The sequence below is a fragment of the Octodon degus genome, unplaced genomic scaffold (assembly GCF_000260255.1).
Source record: "Octodon degus isolate 3935 unplaced genomic scaffold, OctDeg1.0 scaffold00059, whole genome shotgun sequence".
In the NCBI taxonomy this organism is placed as follows: domain Eukaryota; kingdom Metazoa; phylum Chordata; class Mammalia; order Rodentia; family Octodontidae; genus Octodon; species Octodon degus.
This window is the reverse complement of record NW_004524635.1, coordinates 8,676,977-8,699,386: the sequence shown is the minus strand read 5'-3', so window position 1 is coordinate 8,699,386 and position 22,410 is coordinate 8,676,977. Positions and strand designations below refer to the sequence as shown.

The following is a 22,410-nucleotide window of genomic DNA, read 5'->3' as shown; positions in this document are numbered from 1 at the left end:
GGTGATTAAAGTACAGTTTAAGGGAGTTCAATCTGACGATTCAGGAGTTTTCTGTCAGTTCCAGTCATCCTCAATGTGCTTAGTATGTTGAGGTCTCTCCACATATTTCAGTTGTATTCTAGTGGCTCTGTTCACTGCCAGTAACATCACAGGCAAAAGAGAGCTACTACAAAGTTTGATTTCATTCAACAACTTTTCTTTTGATATCAACAGTTTATAATCTTGTCAAAATTTCCACAACAGTTAAATCAAGATTCTCTATGCTGTTTCAGTTCTACACCAAACCACCTTTACTAATCACCTCAAAGTTTCAAAACAAAAGCATTAGTTTTCTCTTTAAAAAGAAAAAAACTTTTGTCTCTTACATTTTAAAAACACTTTATAAAGACAAAGATTCTCAAATTCATGCCAGTTCAATAATACAAACACTGCTTGATGCCCAAAGCAGAGACTTTTGTATTATCCCAAAACAGTTTCCATTATATTGAAGTGGCTCAGTTACCACTACTGTACACAAATTTACAAAGAATTACAATAACATATTAGGTTTTATAAGTAACATAACAATGAAACATCCTGAGTGTTATCTGCTAGTTTAGACAAATTTTAATTGTGCTTAACCATTAGGTAAGGTGTACAACTCAGACTAAACAGTGTAAAAACCAATAGCACACAGATAATTAAGGTATCATGAAAGCTGGTTAAAATTTTACAATTAAGAGAGAACTAGTAAAAATATAGCAACCTGGATGAAATTGATATTCATTAGGGTACTCTTCACATCAATAGGGAGCATTTGGACTCTGTGGTCTTTATCAGTGTCCCAGCTGGTAATGGTTGAAGGTTAATGCCTTACCCCATTCTGTTCAATTTTCTATCCTAATTAGCCCTCCAAATCTATAGCTGTGAGCACCAAGTGTCTGTCCTCAAAAGAAACTAATTAATGCTAGCAAATTAGATCAAGTCCAAAGATCCAACAGCCAAATTCTTAGTTAAATGCTCCTTGTTAATAGGAACTGTAGCTGTCAATAACTGCTGTTGGTGACTATAATGAGACATCTTTCTTTCATTTGAAGTGATTTCATTTTTCTTTATCCCTGGAAAAGCTGTTCCATTCCCTTTACAAACCTACGTTGCTGGCAGACTGACCCAATTCTTATGATCAGCTGAGGTGAAATGACATGAAAAAAAAAGAAAAGAAAAGCTTTCCTACATAGTGTTTCAGCATTTAGCAGAAAGTCAGATCACTTATTAAATTCCTATATCTTTATCTAAAAACCATATGATTAACATGTATAATGCCTTTATGTAAAATCCTTGAATTATTTAATAAATCAAAGATAGATAAACAGTAAGTAAACTACAATGCAAAGGTCCTGATTCTAAATTATACCTTATTGTATCACTAAAATACTAATTTTTTCCCCTCAGCAGTTATGTGTACTCTTTCCTAATCCACATGATTTAATGGGCAGAATATTAAGGATTTATTATTCTTTTATAAAATGATCAATTTTACATTCTAAAACACTGACACCATATGGCCTAAAAAATCAATATGATTATCTACAAGAAATTGAAATATTCAAAAATCAATTATATTACAGAGTACTTTCAAAAGGACAAATGTATTAAAATAATCCAAACAAAACTCAAATTTTAAGATGCTTTTAGTCTTCAGAAAATTAAGTGCATTTTTTAAAAAATTTTGCCATGTCAATATGCTAAACAATCCACAGTCTTATAAAAACTGGACAACTAAAAGTTTTTTTTATATACCACTGTCAAATAGGGGCTATATTATCCACACAAAAAATATTCTAAAGTTACAATCTATTCTTCTGTTTCAAAACAATGTTTCAATATCTAAGAATATGGAAAGCCAATTCTGAAGCCCAAAGTCATACAACCATTTTGCTCTTTCATTTAAATCACATCTGTAAAAATTAAGTATACAACTGAGTTAGTTAGCTTTCATTCTAGGTATCAGGATAATGTGTTATAAAACAAAATGAATACAACTTATTATAGTATAATGATTTACTAGTATAAGTAGCAAGTGAAATTTTTTAGTAGTGAGAAGTCAACCCAGTAACTTTATTATCCATTTTTAAGTTTTATCCTCCCCTACCTTAATTGGGATATATATTTTTAAAGTTGTACAAGGCAGATGGTAGATTACTTTTTGAGACTAACACTGGCCAAAGCTAGATATGCACTAAACTCCATCTTTAGGTGCCAACAAGTGAATTTCTCCTGACACCTGGAGCTGGGGATGAGAGAATATAAAGGAAAGTACTCTGAGTAAATAATGTATTCATAGAAAAAGCAAGAATAATACTACAAAATGATTATTTATTTTAAACTACTAAGTTACACATGGATTTCAAAATGGAATGGGCCCTAATAAGTCATGTAACTTAAGCAGAAAAGATCATCACACACCGTGAGGATCTACTCTTACAGTACTGTCTCCATCCACGGACTGCAAAGATCATCTCTGTAAGGGTCAGAGGTGGAGAAGGAGACAAATTTCCTAGCATCCAAACACTGACACAGTCTTGAAACTAGAGTTGAAACAGTCTGATTTTTCCCATAGAGAAGCCTAAAGTGGAACTACAGCCTATTATCCTCACTAAAAATTATTGTGGTCCTTCAACAATAAAGACAAGGCAAGTGAAGAAGGACAGGTAGGGAAGAGAGTATGTTGGTAAACTTTTACAATTTTGTTTTGTTTCAGTGGTGCTGGGGATCAAAGGCAAGGAGTCGTGTACACAGGCTCTACCACCAAGCCACATCCCCAGCCCTTCACTACTTATTTTTGATAGCTGTGCAAAAAGGCAGAGAGCTGGGGCAATAGCTGAGTGGCATAAGTGCCTGCTGGGCACACACAGGTCCTGACTTCCATCCCCAGTACAAAAAAAAAGAACCAAGACAGAATCTTTAAAAAATCTATTTCTACAGTAATACAGCTTTTCTACTTATCCATGATTTACAGGTGTTTTTGGTGACCTCATTTTACCTATCACTGCTTTGTTTAATTTCCAATACAAAGTTATATAAAAAATGTTTCTAGATTTACAATATATAAGAACATTTAATATTCAAAATAATTTCAAAACACATGCATATGAAGATGACTAATGCATGCATTTTTACATAAGTATCTCCTATTTAGAAATGGAAAAAAAAACAAAACACGCACCAAAAAAACACAGACTTTATTGTAGGCCTTACTAGGATTCATTAACAATTTAGTAATAGACAATGACACTAAAGAAAATCATCTTAAGTGTGTGTATGTGTATATACATGATTTAGTATTTGTCCTTTCCCTATCAAAAATCACCAGAGTAACTTGTCTATCTCCAGAATATACCAAGTTTTTCCTCTATATAAAGTATATATTTGGGAAAGAAATAGTTTTTTATTAGTAATTTAGGGAAATATTTCTACACTGTATATGAATTGAATACTGCTACTGCCTGGAAGTTCTGAAAGCTGAAATACTTACATCTCAATGAAAGGGTGAGAAGCAATTCATACATATTAACTTGTAGACTACTTAATTCTGAAGCTAAGGATTAAATTCAGATCATATTATTAAAAATGAACTTAATCTTTACAGGAATATTTGAATCTTACCTTGAACTTGTTCAGAACACCTCTCTCTGGCCTTTTCTCTCATTATTTTAGGAATCAAAACATCCTTTTCAACGTGTCTGAGATGCTGATCTGAAAAAAAGATCTTTATTATAGTTAAGACTCAAGTCAAAGGATCAAGGAAAAAATAAGCACTCCAGCTTTTTAAAACAAAAAACCATTCAAGTCTTTTTCTAAAAAACTCTTTTAACATCTGATAAAACTGATTATTTTGGTCACTTAAAAAATCATTCTAATACTGTTGGATATATAACAACAAACTGTGAGGGACATAAGGGACATCTTTCTAAAAGTTTCTACAAGCTATACTACAACACTTACTTGATAATATATTCCAGGTTGACTGATAAAAATTAAAGTCTAAATCAACATTATATTAATAGAATCCAGAAAATATTTTATTAATTCTAAGATCCAAGGATAGATGAAGAAATACAAGATTTTTTTAAAAAAATTAAGTTTTTCCACCAAGTACTAACAGTTGCCTAAGAAAGAATCAGCAGAAGAAAAAGCAGAAGTGCGGGTCCAAGGTGACACACTACAAAGTGCGAGACATTTCTGTACATTAGACACAACCTCTCCATTTGACTGAAATGGCGAAGTGCATGACTGCTACAGATCACACCTGCTTCTTAAATGCTGGGAAAGCGCTAAAAAACAAAGAAGGGGTAAGACTACCCAGTGAAAATACAATGACAAGGAATTTGAAAGACAAAAGGAAGATGAAATCAGATTAAAGGAAATAACTGTAATTCCATAAAGAACCCAAGAAAAACTCATACTAAATATGAGTACTGTCCCATGCTTTGAAGCAGTAAATAGGGGCAGCAAAAAATTTCATGGAAGGAAACTGAAGTTAATGGCTGAGATAATTCATTGCCTGTACCAAATTGTCACTTTTCTGCTATTCCTAGACCATGGATGAAAGACATAAATAAAATACTTATCTCTAAAAACTAAAGAAGTTTTCCAGTATCCAGTAATACTTATGAAACTTAAACATCTATAGCATAAATTAATTTTGGCCCTTAATATAGGTATGTTATTCTCAACAAATTCTGAAAGCAGGCAGCTATGAATTGAGATGTATATATTTTTACAAAGACTACAACAGGGCATCTCAAAATGCAAACAAAACCATAAAACACCCAAGAATCACATTAATTTTAAGAACAGTAAAATGGAAATAATAAATCATAAATAATAAATTATAAAAAGTCACTTGCTCCTACAATTGTTAAGAATTTTTAGAAATGCATTTAGAATAAGTACAATAAATATACAATAAATATACTCAGGCACATAAAAATACAAATTCACAGGCAGAAACAAAATATGGACTATCTTAATGCATTTAATAAAGTCTGAAGCCCCTAATTCTGAAATCTTCAAAATTTAAAATATTATTACAAAAAGAAAGGAGAATCAGATGTATATTATGTCTCATTGGCAAAACTTGAGTGTAACAAGACAAGAAGAAAACAACTTCCAAGTTTTGGGCAAGAATTTCTTTATAGTAAGATTACAGGAGTCAAAGAAGCCAACTATTAAGAGATGCTTAAAGACATTCCAGATACATAGAAGCAAAACTGTTTACCTCCTTCAAATACAACAGAAAAAAAATTTCCTTACTACTACTATTGTAATATATATAAAACAAACATTTTAATACATTATTTTACTTTTTAGTATGCAGTATTTTGGATTTTCTGATTATGGAAACAGTCTGCATAAAGCTTATCAGTTCCTCCAACATTTGGTTACACCACCTGTGATGGTCAGTTTTATGGTCAATTTGTATTGGCTACAAGCCCCAGTGATTAAAGAAAACACTCATGCAGGTGTTGCTGTGGAAGTCGATTGTGGGCTTAGGCAAAGAAGATGACCCCAAATAATCTTTTTGAGATTTCCCTACACAGTTCAGGCTGGCCTTGAACTCATTGTGTAGCCCAGGCTGGGATGGAACTCGACATCTTCCTGTCTCAGGAAGTGCTGGATTTATAAGTGCATTCCACCATGCTGTCTTAAGGCTTGGCTTTTAAGGTCTTTTGACTGTGCAAGTTCATCCCTTCCTCTTCCTCCTATCCTTGTTGATCCCATAGTTTGGGACACTCTAGTCCAACTTGTGCCACCCGTCCTACCTCTATATGATTTCACTTCAGGGATCCCTCATCTTCCTCTGCATTCCTCAATGTCAGGTAGCTCCCAAACACCAACAGGGACTTAAACCCATAATCCAATGTCTTCTAGCCAATGGTTTTCTTAAAACTGCCCATTCACCTTACAGGCACATAAAACTCCTATTCTTCCTGTATTCAAATCCGATAGCTCCTATCATTTAGTTCAATATTGCAGAGTTATCAATAACGCGGTTATGCAATTCACTCAGTGGTGCCAAACTCCTAGACCATGCTCTCTCATCATCCCTTCCACTACCCACTTTACAGTCCCGGACCTCAAAGATGACTTCTTCACTGTCCCCCTACGCCCTGACTGTCAGCACTTCTTCATCTTCACGTGGACAGGTCCAGATACTCTCCAGTCCCTACAGCTCACATGAATGGTTCTGCCTCAGGGATGCAGAGACAGTCCTCATATCTTTAATTAGGCCCTGGCTACTGACCTGGCAACCCTCAGTCTCAAAGCTAGCACTCTCCTCCAGTATAGGGACAATCTTCTCAGTTCCTCCTCCCATGCTCTAGCCATACAACATACAGCTACCCTTCCTCAACTTTCTCTCGGGTTGTGGATATAGGCTTTCTCCTGCTGAAGCTCAAATTGTTTCGCCAAATGTCAAATGTCTAGGACTTACTCCCACTACTCACTGGATCACTGCTGATAGCAAAGTCCTCTTCTGTGATGTTCAAGTGCCTATTAAAAAACAACAAATCCTGTTTTTCCTTGGTCTAGTTAATTTCTTTTGCCTCTGCATTCCTAATTTTGCTTTCCTGGCTCAACCTCTTTATAAAGCATCCAAGGCTCCTTGTCACAACCTCTCAACCCTACTGCTCCTATGCAATCTTCCTTTTGCAAGCTACAAGAGGCCCTCTTAAAGGCCTCAGCTCTTACTATCTCAAATTCGACCCAGCCGTTTACTTTATAAACTGCCTATCAAAAATATAATACAGTATGAGTCCTGGTACACAAAAAGGGACCTTCATTTCAAGCAGTAGCATATCTGTCAAAACAGCTAGACAACACAGTATGTGGATGGGCCCCCTGCCTCCGGGCCCTTGCAGCAGCAGTCAAGAGGCAAAAAAGTGCACTCTTGGATAATCAATCACAGTACCTAATGAACTCTGTTCACACAAGACACCTCCCACCCTAACAACTCCTTCCTGCTTAAAATAGCACCATTTGGTGCTCATACAGGACCCTTCCCTCACTGTCTCCACTAACAGTCCCCTCAACCTGGCCACCATACTCCCCACTTCTGATGAGGACCCTCACCACAATGGTTCATAGATGGCAGCTCGATGAACACAAACACTCAGAAAAAGGCAGATGTGCCATGGTCAGACGATCTAGGGTAATAAAGGCAAGTCTACTACCAACTAGGACATCTTTACAAAAGGCAGAACTTATTGTTCTTAAATGGGCCCCACACTAGCCAAAGACAAAATCACAAATGTCTATACTAATTCAAAATACATATCTAGAATCCTTCATTTCCAAGTTGCCATCCTGCAAGAAAAAAGTCTAATCAGCATTCAAGGAACTACCATCATCAACGAACCCTCATTCTTAAGCTCCTAGAAGCAGCACAACTTCCAAAGCAGGTAGCAGTCATTCACTGTAGAGGACACCAGACACCATCAGACCTTATTTTTCAGGGTAATACCTTTGCTGATACACAGGGTAAGTTAGCTGCACAACAGCCATACCCTTCTTATCTTCTCTCCCTTGTCCCAAATGCCCTGCCCTCACCTCAATAGTTGTCCAAACAACTTAAATTACTCCACAAAACAAACTGTAGCTGCAACACTCAGGGATGGATTTTCCATGGATCAAGACTACTCATCCCAGATCAACAAGCCTTACTTACCCATCATCACCGTCTTACACAATTGTTTTCACAGGTCACCCAAGCTCTCCATAAGTTCTAACTCCAATCACTACCCATCCCTCCCTAAAAACCATTATTCACCATCACCAGGTTGCCATCTCTGTGCCAAAACCTCTCCTCTGGAATACTTACCTCCTCCTTTCCCAACCCACCAACTTCGTGGACATACTCCACATGAAGACTGACAGATTTTATACACATCTCATCATGAGACCTAAAATATCTTAACTTTATATGCACTTTCTCAGGATGGATAGAGGCCTTTTCCACCACCCAAGAGACTGCAGATATAGTTTGTAAAACTCTTTTACAAGAGATTATCCCCTAATTTGGCTTACCCCAATTTATACAGTCAGACAATGGACCAGGTTTTGTCTCTCAGATTACCCAGCAGGTATCCTCAAGTCTAAACATAGCTTAGCATTTACACATAACCATACCATCCACAGTCCTCAAGGAAAGTAGTAAAGCAAATGGTCTTCTAAAAGTACACCTCATGAAACTTATCCTAGAACTATACCTGCCCTGGCCTCAGCTCCTTCACTTAGCCCTAACTTGACATAGGGCATTTCCCAAGACACCCATTTTTTTAAGTCCTGTTGTGCTTATGTATGGTGGACCATCCCTGCTTCACAACTTGCCTATCTCACAAAACCTTCCTCCCATTGCTGACTGCATCCCAACCTCCTTCCTCCTATACCTTCTGATACAACACGTCAACCTCTGCCTTCCACAACTCATAGATAACACTCAACCAAAACCCCCAATAACTCCTAGAGATATCTCTCAAATCTTCTAAGCCTACCAGATGGCAACCCAAATGGACAGGTCCTCATCTGGTCATCCTCACACAACAGAAACAGCAGTCAAGGTCACTAGCCTTCCTTCCTGGTTTCACATCACAAAAGCTAAGTGGTGTCCCAATAACCCCAACACCTCCAATCCCAAACTCTGGTTTCCAGAGTGGTCGTTGCACCATCTGTACCCCACCTATCTCTGCCTCACCAAACATCCCTAAAACTTCCATTTAATCTCATGTATTGCTTTCCTGGCTGGTTCCAGATCCCCTACCTCTTGTTATTTCTCATGTTTGCTGCCAGGCTTAGAGCTGTCTGTTCAGAAGACGTTCTAACACCACACAAGACTGCCTTCTTAGGCTGCTATGGGGTGATGATTCTGACTCTCTTTACTCTCCACTGTTTCGCCACACATCCTTACTGAGTCACCCCTCATAACTGCCCAGCATGTGGTTCTTTATAGTCTGGGTTTTTTTGTTTTATTTTGTTTTGTTTTTTTTTTTTTTTAATGTATTTAGTACAGGGTCTCATTACACAGATTGGACCTGTAATGATCCTCCAAAGTGCTGGGATTACAGGTGCGTATCACCACACCCGGACTCAGTCACCACTTCAGAGCGCCCCAGGGGCGGGACCAGCATTACATGCTGGAGATTGAACCCTGGCCCCTGTGTCTGCCTAAGCAGGCACTTTAATCTGCTGAACTATCTGGTTGGCCCTAGTCTGGGCTCTTATTCCATTCACAGTCAAACTGTCTCAGCCATCTCCACTTCCAGTTTGTAATTTTTATCTCAACAAACAAATTGGGTAAACTGGTACCCACTCTACTATTATGGATCAAAAATACTGGACTTTGGACACTCTTATATTTGATGTCCTTTGGTGTTCCCTAATTTATTTTACAAGCTCTGAGGCAATGCTCTCTGCCCAGATTCACATTTGGGTCTAGCATTCTACCTATGTCTGGAAAACACAAAGTATCCAAAATGTCATCCTTTCATTTTCTCTACTTTGTCTGTGAAGGAATCAATAGGATTGAAATCACCTTTCAACTTCTGATCCAAGACAATTACTTTTATCTAAACATCTCCAGGACAATCATGTAGGATTAGACTCTACACTTCGCCATTCTTCACACAGATACATTCCCTCTCCTCCAAAAAAGTCAGACGTGGGAACTTTGGGCCTATGTCACCTATAATACTACAAAGATATGTCTAACTCTTTACAAAAGAGTACCCCCTAAGATACAGTCTCTTCCTCTTGATCTCCTGCCCTCTTCAACTTCTCTTCACATCCCTGCTTCCCTCTCCATAGGCCAACTTCTTAATGACACCTTTCAGTTTCTCAAACTGCTACTCAAGACCCCAACACTACAAACTGTACTGGACATTGGCTCTGCTTACCCCTTCAACAATACCTACATATGACTTATCCAATTGCTCTAAGTATCTCCTCACTTCAGACCAACCCTAAAACCAAGATTGCTGGCCCTCTAACTTTAGCCCCAGGACAACTACACCCAAAAAAGGTTTTGTGCATCTATTATCCTAGTCCTTCCAGATCTGCCTCGTAGGTGGTAATTCTAAATTCTTACACACACCTCTGTCCCTTTCTAAACACCTCACCTCTGACCTGCCTTTCCCATGGACAGTTTCTTTGTCTGTGGCCAAGAACCTGTCTTCCATTGTGGCAAAGCAATGAAAGGCTATCTCATCCTGTAATCCTGTACTCTGACGGTAGCAGCACAACAGGTTACACTCCATACTAAAACACAAATCATAATAGGACTACAATTCACCCCACTTCACCAAATATCCCACAAAGCAGTACCAGTAGCCCCAATGTTAACAGGTATAGGCCTCCCTTCAGCAATCGGCGTGGACACAGACCCATCAGTAACTTTCACAGCTTATTATAACTGAGGGTAGACAAACTTTCTATTAAGGATCCCAGTGTAAATATTTTATATTTATATATTTTAAACAACTCTTTTAAGATATCAACTAATCATTTCTGGTACTGAAGGTTCACCAGATTCTGGTCATAAGCCAGTTCATTGAACTCTGTGCTATATCATCAACTGATACTTTCTCCTTTTCCTTAGTTCTACCAGAAATTATAATAACATCAGAAAAAGAACACTGAGTGCATAAGGAACTGAAAATATAGACAAAGAGAAAAGGACAGACTCAAAGGAGGCACTACAAGCATGATGCACCTGAAGAAAATAAGGAAAAGGGATGATTCAAGGAGAGCTCCCCATCTCTGGCTCCAAAGGAAATAAAGCGACCACCTGTTGAGATAGAGAATACAAAACAAAGACTGAGTACTGTTGTAGACAAGTTGAATATGAAACACTTATGGAGGACATCTACTTAAGTGAACAATAACATCTAATTGGAAAGGGACAAAAACTAGGATACTTTATACAAATAATCCTTTCCACCTTATAGCATAAATCAGAACTAGGTATCAATAATTAATTACTGAATAGACTCAAATATGGTGATATACTGATCTATTTTAAAAATTCAATTTGAAAGTTGTATCTATATAGTTTCAACTAATACAGTTTATTTCTAATATGCCCTTGTCAACCTATTCTTTGCTCTGTTGATCTTGCAAAGGTCTCAGAGAACTAAGTATTATTTTTCTGGACCTGTTCTTTTAGTACAGACATAGTTTTGTAATAGTGAGTCATTTTTCACAAATAAAATAGAAATTTATCTTCATTATAAACCCTGTTATAATATTCCATGGAACACATTTTAGTGGCTTATAATAATGCCTTCTGATCATATTCCTAATAGCTCTTAAAGAAACAAATCTACAATTACAGGAATATTGATTTCAATTTTCCAGACTCTTGGTAGTAAAAGCAACACTGTTGATAATTTATAAATTCTGTTAAATATTTTCTCATTTGGTAAAACACCAGCCACCAAATATTATTAACTAGTTATAACTGAATACATATTTCAAAGCTGCCTTTAACACTATAAATATTAGTGTTACTTTTTAATCATAAAATTACAAAGTAGATCCCTTAATGTCAATGTCATATACATAGTTGTTATATATTTGTACAGTAGCCTGCCCCAAAAAATCAAATTTTGAAAGTCTGCTACTATATAGTCACATGAATTTATACTAAGATAAAGAATCAGATAACACTACCAGGGAAAATTTCCAAAGCTCTATAATTTCTCAACATTCTATCATCACCTGAAAGTCAATTTTCACCTTTTCCACTGGCAGTATCTGTTAGCTCAGATTTTGCTTTGGGGCTCATGTGTTCTTGCAGTAGAGTAGAACTATATTATAAGACTACTAGCAACAGCACTTGCCAGGAATCCAGAAAAATAACAGTGAAGCAAATCAGATTACAGAATCTTTCATAAGAAACAATGTGACACCTGTGCCTTTTCCATACCAAAAATGCTCTGATGTAACTAACCTGATTGTTACTTAGATTAATGCCATTTTTTTAAAAAAAAGTTTCTAGTTTCTTCTCTTACTTGCTCCTGAAAACATCTCTATGCTACTGTTCACTTTTAGAGGAAAAACAAAGATGCCTGGAACAAACCTATGAAACTACATTCATTAGCAGCAGTCTCTGTTTTGAGGCCCCTCTCCTTCACTAGCTACAAAGAGCCTGAAAAGGAAGCGACCAAACAGACCATTCTGCACAATGTAAGATCAACAATCCTAACACCAACTCTTAAATGGCTCATACACCAAAGCAGACAGACTCTAGCTGTCTCAATCAAAACATCTTCTTGCAATAAAATGTGGAAAGTGGTGTTTGAGAGGTCTTAAATAGGAAAAATTAAGACAGTGAGAATCAGTCCTCTTTACGTGTTCTTCCCAATGAGCCACACTTGAATTGATAAAACAAAGAAAAATCAGTAGTAGTAGAGATTTCCCCCTTACTACTCCAGTCTTCTTCTGGCCAAGAAACAAGTTGATGAAGAAAATGAATGTCAGATAGTCTTCATAAAGACCTTTCAGTAAATTTTTTGGTTTTACTTTGCAGATAAAAAAGTGGAGGCTCACAGAACAAAAATTACCTAAGCCTCTCACAAGCCTGACAATGTCAATATCATGTAACCCAGGTCCCAAATCTTCCAGGAAACCCATCACCTTGCACATGAGATAAGTGGCCTGCATAAGGTGACAAAGTAGGCTTCTACAGTTGTGCTAACGCATGAGAACAGCCCTATGTTTCAGAACAAGCACAATTTAAAACTCTTCTCATTTTTTGATTAGTAAAATCAAATGCAATTCTAATTCTATAATGAAAAAAACTGTTCAACAAAAGCAAGAGGAACAATTTGCAAGGTGGCTAAAAAACACCTTCAAAGAAAAAAATATCAAATCTTGGGTCAATTGGCAACAATCTAGCTTTTTATAAGCTCAAAGTCTTACAAAATAGAAATTATATAAATGAGGTAAATGCACTTATTTCTGCTAAGCTTTTGGGTTAAATACTACCTACACCCCACAATCATTACTTTACTTGAACATCTTTGTCCTATCAGCTTTCACTGTTGATAACCACCTCTTTCACACTACATGTGCCCGTTTTGCCCATATCCCAACAGCAACTATTTTTTGGACCTCAGATTTTGCAGATTACTAGGTGTGAAAACTTCCACTTTCACCCACATTACCTAAAAGATGAGGCTTGAAGGGATAATAAACCTAAAATGTACCATAGCAGGAAATCAACTTATGCAATGAGATATGCCAAATTTAGAACTGTGCTGCAATCTCCACCGTAGCCATAATTTGAGAGCTTATGCCCAAAAAATATTGTCAACAACAGTAACAATACACAAAAAATGTATGCATTTTGCAAAGGTAACTAACTGCTTATAGTCCTCTAAAGGCAAGCCCTCAAACTGTATTTAAAAGATGTGATTTGCGATACTATGTTGTCAGTGCTGACCTCCACCTGGGATCTGCTCACATTTTCAATTTATTATTAATTACAAGTCTTATCTACCAGCACCTCACCCTCAAATTTTCAACAATTCAAAAGTTTATTTTTCCATCTCATTAAATATGCTCTTTCTTATCTGGAAAAATCAGCTTACATTATATAGTATGCAAAATGAGAGTAATAAATATTTGCATAAGGAAGGAGTGGTAAAAAGAATTGTCCTACAAACATCATTTCTTTTAGAAAAGGGTAAATAAATGGAGCTCAAAACAACAGCTTCACCTTACCCAGAAACTGGTAAAACAAGACACCAGTTCCATCTCCTCTCTTTTCTTCCGTTTTTTTCTTTGGTACTGGGAATCAAACTCAGGACTGTCTACTACCAGGCAAGCACTAAGTCCCTGAGCTATACTCCTGACTCTTTCCTATCTTCTAAATCTTATTTTTAATTATCAAAACTTACTTATTTAATATCCAATTCAACTTTTTTTTCATCTCCAAGTTCTTCCTGGCGACAGCACACTAAAGTGATTTTTTTACCCTAACCATGAGATTTTACCTGAATTAATTCTTCACTTTAATCACTTCTTAATTTACAATGTGTCACATCACACTGTCCATGCAATTTTCTGCTAGATCAATAGCTCCTATGGACTGAACTAAATTCTCTATCTTCCACAAAATTCATGTGTTGAATCCTTAAACTGCAATGTGACTACACTTGGAGATAGTGCTTTCAGGAAGTATGGTACAGTAAGGCCATAAGGGTGGGGCCCTAACACAACAAGATTTGTTCCTTTATAAAAGGTAGAGATTCCCCATCCTCCACCATATGAGGGCACAAAGAGAAAAAGCCATCTGTAAGACAGGAAAATAGTTCTCACCAGCAACAAATCAGCTGTCATGGATTCCATAGCTTCCCGAAGGGCAAGAAAATAAATTGCTATTATTCAAGCTACCTAGTCTACGTTGTATATGCTACGTGTTTATTCAATGGCTCGTGTAATGCCAGCCTGACTGAATAAAACAGGTTTTTGTACAAGTTTCAAATCTGTCTAGGACAGGCCAAATAGCTCAGAGGATTAAAGTGCCTGCAAGCAGGCTCATGGGCCCCAGGCCTGCCATGACAGCCATGCCAGTCCCACCCCCAGGGCGTGCTGAGACAGCAATTGAGACTAGGTGTGGTGGCGCGAGCCTGTAAACCCAGCTCTTGGAAGGCTGTAAACAGGTGGATCACTAGGAGTCCAATCTAGTAGTAAGACCTTTTACACCCTGTAGACCCTTCCCTAAAACACAAAAAATATAAATAAATAAATAAATAAACCTGTCCATTCTAAAAACCACTTGAGAAGGCTTTACAAAATTCTTCGGATGCTTCATCCTACACAGACCAGTTAAATCAGAAACACTAGGGGGAAAAGCGTAACCTGAACCCAGGAAGGATCTGAGGCACGAATTAAAGCCCACAGAGAAAGTAAAGGAAGAAACTTTAATAAAAAGGTGATAGCTGACAGCGCCTTCTCCCTGAAGCAGGACTCTGCACAAGAGGAGCAGCAGGTCAAACCTGCAGACACATGATGATTGCTGATGACCCCAGAGGCAGCCACAGAGAAACACAGCAGCAAAGGAGAGAATTAAATGTAAAGGACTGCACTAGCTGAGGGCTTGATCATCCCACATGAGAAAGCAATTGGCCAGGAGTCATCTTGTAAAGGGATGGTGGGAGCCCAGAGCTCAGAGTGGCTTTACGCGCCATCTAGTGGCTCCAAGCTGGACTCAGCCAAGAAAGGTACACTGAAGACTGCAGAATGAATGAGTCTGGGCTCCACCAGAAGGTGCAGACTCAGTGAAACTAGCCACCTCCCTGCCAAAAATTACACCTGGCTTACTGGGATAGATCAGCACTGTCCAGGACTCTATCTTCCCCCACTTACCAGATTCCTGAAAGCAAACAGTGATTAAGAAGACCTGGACAGACAGAGAGACAGACTGACAGAGACAGACACACAGACACTTCAAAGAATTTTCCTTGTGTTGCCATGAATCCAAACTAAATGAAACAAAAACCTCCTGCCCTGCTAAAAAGAGGAAGAAAGGAATGACTACTCCTTAATAGTATTTTTTACTTCTTAAAAAGTAAGAAATCTAAAGAATCAGGCCTAGGTTCCTATCACCTCTGAACACAATCAATGTCAAAAAAGTTTCCTGAAACACTGGAAGAGGCAAAGGCACTCCTTTGGTACTTTGGATTACTCAACTATTTTACAGTTTGCTCAGAAAGAGGTTAATCTCTAGGATTTTGTCAAGAAGAAATAATTCTGATTCAGGGAAAAAGATAATCCAAAGTTAACTTTGAGATAGATAGATAGATAGATAGATAAAATCCAGGGACGCAATCTATGAAAGTGTATAAGTACTAGCTTCCCAAATGCTTTCTGGACTGATTTTTACATCTTTTTGGTACCCTCACTAATTAATGAGTTAAAGAAAATCTTCAACACATATTCATTTTCTATTCGCATGAGTCATAATTTTACCTTTTACAAAATTATACTAATTAAGATGTGTTATATACATGCACCAATTCCATACAAGGAATGTAAACACTATGTACTGAAAATGTACTAATAAAAATAATAAATTAATAAAAAGAAAAAAGCACCTTTAACATTTTCTATAAGTGATCATGGCTTACATGAATTTCAAAACTTCTAAAATTTTAGTTTACTACGTTTGACTAGATTTTTAAAATACATAATACTTATAGAAAGGACCATAAATTCATAAAAACTGTAACAGAGTAAGACTATGCTTTTACTCTCTTACAGGAGAAAGAGCTATAGTGTAATTCTCGTGTCATTACTATAAGCTCAAAGGTCCTCTTTATGGCTAAAAAATACAAGGGAGAATTTCCTATAAGAATAAGGGTTGGGCTGGAAAAGAAAAAAAAAACTTAAAGATAAATTGGGAAAGTTCAAAACACTGTTTTTCCTCTATTCTGTCTGCACATGAGAACTGCTCATAAGGTATTTTAAAATACTGGAGGCCTAGCCTTAATCCAGACAAATTAAGTCTAAATATCTACAAGTACAACTTAGACATGTTTCAAAAGTTTAATCCTTCCTCATAACCAATTTTCCTAGATGTTTTGGATTCTTCAGGTTGTTCACTGTGCAAACTGTAATGGAAACAGTGAATATAATTATGGCTCAGAAACTTATAAAGATCGTTACGATTACCTCTACATTACCAAAAGACCAACAAGTGAAAGTACCCATAAGAATAAGTAGCCTGTACATGCATTTCATTTTTGGGTTCAGAGTCTGAGAAAAGATGGTGCCTACAAAGTTATTAAAAAGGTGCTGCCAAGGGGTTGGGGAGATGGCTCAGCAGAAAAAGTGCTTGCCTGGCAAGCACAAGAGCCTGAGTTCAATCCCCTATTCCACAAAAAAAAGGTACTGCCAAGTGAAAATCAAAGCTTTTGTAAAGACCTCAAAAATGTAAGCAAATGTGAAACAGGATTTTGCTATATGAACTTCATTTGACATAGCTATTCATCTACTTGGTATGGGCACCATACTACTGTGGACTACAAAATGCCATAACATACCCAAATGTAAACATGAACTTTTCAACAAAACCCAACAAAAAATATTTAATTTTTTTAGAAAGCTTGTTTTAATAATTATATTTTGAAAGTCATATTGACAAAGGTAATTCTGGGGTTTTTTTGGGGGAGGGGTTTGAGACAGTCTCTCTATATAGTACAGGTTGGCCTCAAACTTGCAGTGATTCTCCTGCCTCTGTCTCCCAAGTGCTGAGTTTATAAGTGTGTACCACCCTGCCTAGCAACAAAGGCAATTTAAGAAAAAAATCTTCCCAACTGTTGACTTTCTTATTTTCCACTGTTTTCGAACCTACTTTTGTCTAACTTTCCTATGGCTTTTATGTTGTTAGATTTGACCATGACCATCCACTCAGTGAAGTAAAAGCCTAGGAATTATCCTTAATTCTTTCCTTTCTCTCACCAACTTGATCTAAGGCAATAGCAGGTCCTTCCAATTTGTCCTGCAAAAAACATACTGGCAACTTTTATTCCACTCCATCTTTTCTAACATCACCTTAGACTAAGATACACATATTTGGCTCGGACCACCAATCCCATCCATTTCCCAGCTTCCACTCCCGACCTCTCTATAATCTATACTGCTACTGAAACCAAGATAGTACAGGTAAACCAATTCTGTTACATCATCACTTTCTTTAAAAGCCCCTAATGCCTTATGATAACAACACGGGAAAAAAAGTCTCTGCAACGTCAAGGTTCTCTGCTCCTACCTACTTTCCTAAATCTTTCTAAGGGATCTCCTCTCACTCTAGCTTGAAGTCCAATCAAATATTTTAAGAATTTTCACATTTGCAGTACATAACATTTACAATTTTGTGTAGAGTTGGTACCTGCACAAAAAAAGATGGATCAAAAAAAAAAAAAAAATGGATCAAGAGGTAGGTGGAAAAGGGAAGGAAATTTTAAAAAAAGGATTAAAATGTGTTGCATGCATGTACCAACTTCCCATAAACAATGTAAATATTATGTACTACATATATGTACTAATAAACTAGAATAAAAAATATTTAACCATTTGCTATTTCCATACTTTTCCCTTGCTATTCACATGGCAACTCCCTCTCATCCATCAGATTTCAGTGATACTTTCTGCTAGAACTTTCATTATCTAAAGTAATCCTCACTTCACAATCTACCACATCACAGTGCTTATTTTCTTATAAAGCCTATCACACTCTGAGTGTATGTGTATACATGGGTGTGAGGGAGGAGTGTTTTCTTCCTACCGGGAGAAGGCATCTTGTTTGTCCTACCTGCCAAGGGTCCCCAAACAGAGGGCCATGACTACCACTAGTCCATGGCCTGTTAGAAACTAGGTGCTGTGCCGGCCCTGCTCCTAGGGCATGCTGAGAAGGTGACTGAAACTGGGTGTGACAGTGTGTGCCTGTAATTCCAGACAGTGCATGCCTGTAATCCCAGTGCTTGGAAGGCTGAAAACAAGAGGATCACTATGAGCTCCATCTGGAAGGTGAGACCCTGTAGACCCTGTACTAAATACAAAAAGAAAGAAAAAAAACAAGCAAAACAAACAAACAAACTGGGTGGTAAAGCAGGAAGTAAGCTGCAGGCCAGGCAGCTAAGCTCATCTGTATTTATGCTGCTCCCCATCACTTGTACTGACACCTGAGCACTATATCCTATCAGATCAGTGGCAGCATTAGATTCTCCTAGGAGCCCAAACCCTATTATTAAATGAATACAGAAGAGACTTAGGTTGCATACTTCTTATGAGAATTTAATGCCTGACAGTCTGGGGTGGAGCTAAGCAGGTGATGCTAGTGCTGGAGAACAACTGAAAATATAGATCAGTATTAGCAGAGAGGTCTGGCTATAAAGCCCACCATAAATCAACTGCTTACATACTTATATCCAAACTGTATGAGAGAATGGTGTGTGTCAACTAAGCTGCAAATGGTGACAGGCTGTACAATGACAAGTAAGTTGATGTTCTTCAATTACACAGTTGCAACTGGGGCAAACTTTTAAGTCAGAATTCAAAACTCCCTCTAGCTCATGCTTGGCCCACTCATTTGATTTACGACTTGTATCAGTGGCATTTTCCCAGTGGGCACTTGGCTTGGTTATGGTATGGTTAAGTCTACATCTAAACCTTAGCCAAAATGAATAAAAACAAAACTTCAAAAAGGTTCCTTTTCTGTTGCCAAAGAGATTGGGTACAGCTGCTACCATTTCTTGTGACATATAACAATAATGGCATATGCTAGGCCCTCAACAAGTTATTTTGCTTAACAAATACTAAAATAGTGGCATGCTCTACGCCACGACATTGAAAATGAAATCACCTGGATTCTAGCCAGATGTGGCCTTGGGTATGCTACAAAATTAGAGTCAAAGAGTAACTGGAAGAAAGTTGCAACTGTAAGTATGAAGGCTTTTTCTTTTCTAAATTTTCTTGTCTGTCTACATTCAACATGGACATACAGAAGTCTTCAACCTCTTGATGCTCAGTCTTGTATGTGTGAGATTAATGATCACTTCCAGTTCACAAACAGAAGAGTTATACCAAACCCAACCTGGACTTGCCCTAGGTAGCCCTACTTACAACCCTTTTTCCTCTATGAATCAAACAACCTCAAGCCAAATATGACAGTGCGACTTACTAGCAAGACCTTTGCTCATGCCTCTCCCAGATCAAACCATTGGAAATTACACCCTTCAAAGCTAGATTAATTGCTGCCTGAACCAAACACCTAGCCCAAAGCTGACAGAATCATTATGAATTCTCAAGTTCCTTCATGCTTCAAATTAAGAGCACTCTATCTACTTAGATTAACTTACTGTCTCTGAGGCTCAACTCTGCAATCTGCAAAACCTAGATGAAAGAATCTGTCATACCACTTACTATGTTTATATAATTCCAAATACTAAGTTTGATCATAAACTATTCCACAAACATATCATTTATGTTTTATATACATTTTTCAAACTTCTGGAGGACCCAAAAAGCAATTTTTGACTCCAAAACTTAAAACCATCCATGAGTTTTTCACCCCATAAAATGAAAGGAATGGACTAAACCTGTTCCTTCTTTCACATTTATTTTCCCTCCAAAACTGAGGTTCAGGGTCGGCAAGACAGCTCAGCAGACTAAGTGCCTACTTATGCAAGCGCAGGGACCAGTGTTCCAAGCCCGACACCATATGCTGCGCGCCGGCCCTGCCCCCAGGCGCGCTGAGCTGGCCACAGACCCTGGCACAGTGGGGCACACCTGTAATCCTAGCGCTGGGGAGGCTGAAAACAGGAGGATCACTACCAGTCCGAGCTGCGTAGTGAGACCCTAGACTAAAAAAGGAAAAACTGTTCTACACCAATATACTCAGTTTAAAAAAAAAAATGTGGATGAATTTGTGCAAAAATTCACGAGGAATTGATCTCTACTGCAAACTGCTTTCTACTGCAACTCTCTAAAGCAAGAGTGCAGACACACTTACAATAACATTCACGATTCAGGAGATAACTTTCCAAAATAACTGACTCTTGCTACAGTGACAGATCCTTGAAACTATTAAACTGGGTTACAAGGATGAACGTAGGGCCCCTGAACTACCGGAAAAATAAAAAAGTAATATTGTGCACCGCACTGGCAGGAATGGAAACCCTTCTGGAGCGGGAATGTCTGTGACACGGTTTAAAGGCATCTGTGACCTAGGGGCAGAAAGAAGGCAATGACGACGCTAGTTGCTCAACGGAGGAAGATCTTCTGTAAGCCACAAACGGACGAGCGTCTAGACCACAAACCCAACGCCCCTCGCCTGGCACTAACCCCGACGGGCAAGACGACCTGTGCGGAGGAAGAAGCCAAGGTCGGCAGGAAACCCTAAAGTAGCCAGCCCCGGGTGAGGTGATGTCGGCGGAAGCCCCGCAACCTCAGAGCTCTGCGCCCTTCCCAAGTGACAATCAGTGGGAGGCCCGCGACGCGAGGGCCAGGCCCAGGCACTCGGCAAACCGCGCCGCCCGCTCCCGTACCTGCGGGGTCGAGCGCCATCTCGGCGGGCGCAGAAGGTAGCCGCCCGCGGCTGCGGGGCAGGGGAGGGGCGGGGCGGGGAGGAGCCTGCGAACGCGGGCGCCCGCCTCTTCCGCGGGAGGAGGAGGAGGAGCGCCGCGCACTCGGCGAAACCGGGCGAAGCCCTTCCCTCGTTCCTTCCCCAGTTCCTACTTCCGCCTCCCGTTGCGCCTGCGCTCGGCTGGTCTCGCCAATCCCGTAATTGGAACGGGGCCGCTTCCCGGATCCAGGGAAGGGGCGTGGCTGGGGGCTGCGCACGCGCGACCCGTGCGCTGCTGCGCCGCGGTGGGGTGTCTCCCATACCCGCCTCTAGAGCACCAAATAAGAAGTCCCAATCCCTTGATTTTTTACTTCGATATTAATGTATAATCCCTATTTTATGACTGGTAGGTTCCAGCCGCCTTTCTGAATACTAGGGAAAACTGGGCGAAATTAAAACCGTCATTTTCGCGAGGCACACGCTGTTAATTTCCAGGCGTACATCAGGAGTGGAGCTGGTTGTGCTGCAAAGCTGATGTGGTGTCTGGTGTCAGTATCTTTATTACTCTTTTAAATCAGTGGCTTGTATCGGGCCTGGAGGTTAATTTGTAACGTGTACTGAATGGTTAGGGGCATCTAAGATCTTGTGAAACAATACCCTGGGGCATACAGCCCAATTTGGGCGATGTTATAAACCCAGATTCTACCCTTTAAAGCCTTATGTCTCCTAGAAAATTAAAGGAATAGCTATTCTCATTAAGAGCCTGCATCTGCCCTCTTTTCCACAGTCCAAACTTTCTGGAGGCATTTATGTCCATTTCAATCCAGTTTTCAGAAGCGATTTCTCTTCAGACCCACATTTTAACTATCCTGAGCCTCGAAGGGCTCAGGTACAGCCAGGGATAGGTGGACAGATGGGACAGATGTTTAGAAAAACACGGAGCAGCTGCTTCTTCACTGCAAGGGATTTAAGGCTTTCAAAATGATCTGCTCCCACCTACCTGCAGTCTCCCCTGTCCTCCTGCTGCTTCCGCCTGGTCAGTTGGCAGAAAAGACAACATGGTTGAGCAGGGCTGGGAAAGTGGGTCTCTGCTCAGCAGGTCTTCCGTTTAAAGGCCTATTTGAGCATAAAGGCCTTATTACAGCTGTAGGCTGAAGTGCCAAGGTGAAGAATTAATGTTTCACTCAGCCAGGAAGAAATTGGTTTCTTTTCCTTGCATTATTTATAAACATCTAGGCAAACAAAAATTCACCCCAATGCCCCTTTTGTTTTTCTCCAGGTGAAGGATTGAATGTAGAAATCAA

At 38.8% G+C, this 22,410-nt stretch overlaps 1 protein-coding gene across 1 annotated transcript in view; it reads right to left on the bottom strand.

The window, feature by feature from the left end:
• Cmc1 (C-X9-C motif containing 1) overlaps nt 1-21,247 on the bottom strand; it is a 78,223-nt gene extending 56,976 nt beyond the window's left edge. The window contains exons 1-2 of the mRNA XM_023718517.1: nt 21,090-21,247; nt 3,646-3,735 (exon numbers count right to left, since the gene is read on the bottom strand). Coding sequence (XP_023574285.1) covers nt 3,646-3,735; nt 21,090-21,108 — 109 coding nt within the window. The 5' untranslated portion in view covers nt 21,109-21,247. The remainder of the gene's footprint in view (nt 1-3,645; nt 3,736-21,089) is intronic.
• Nucleotides 21,248-22,410: the final 1,163 nt, after the last annotated feature.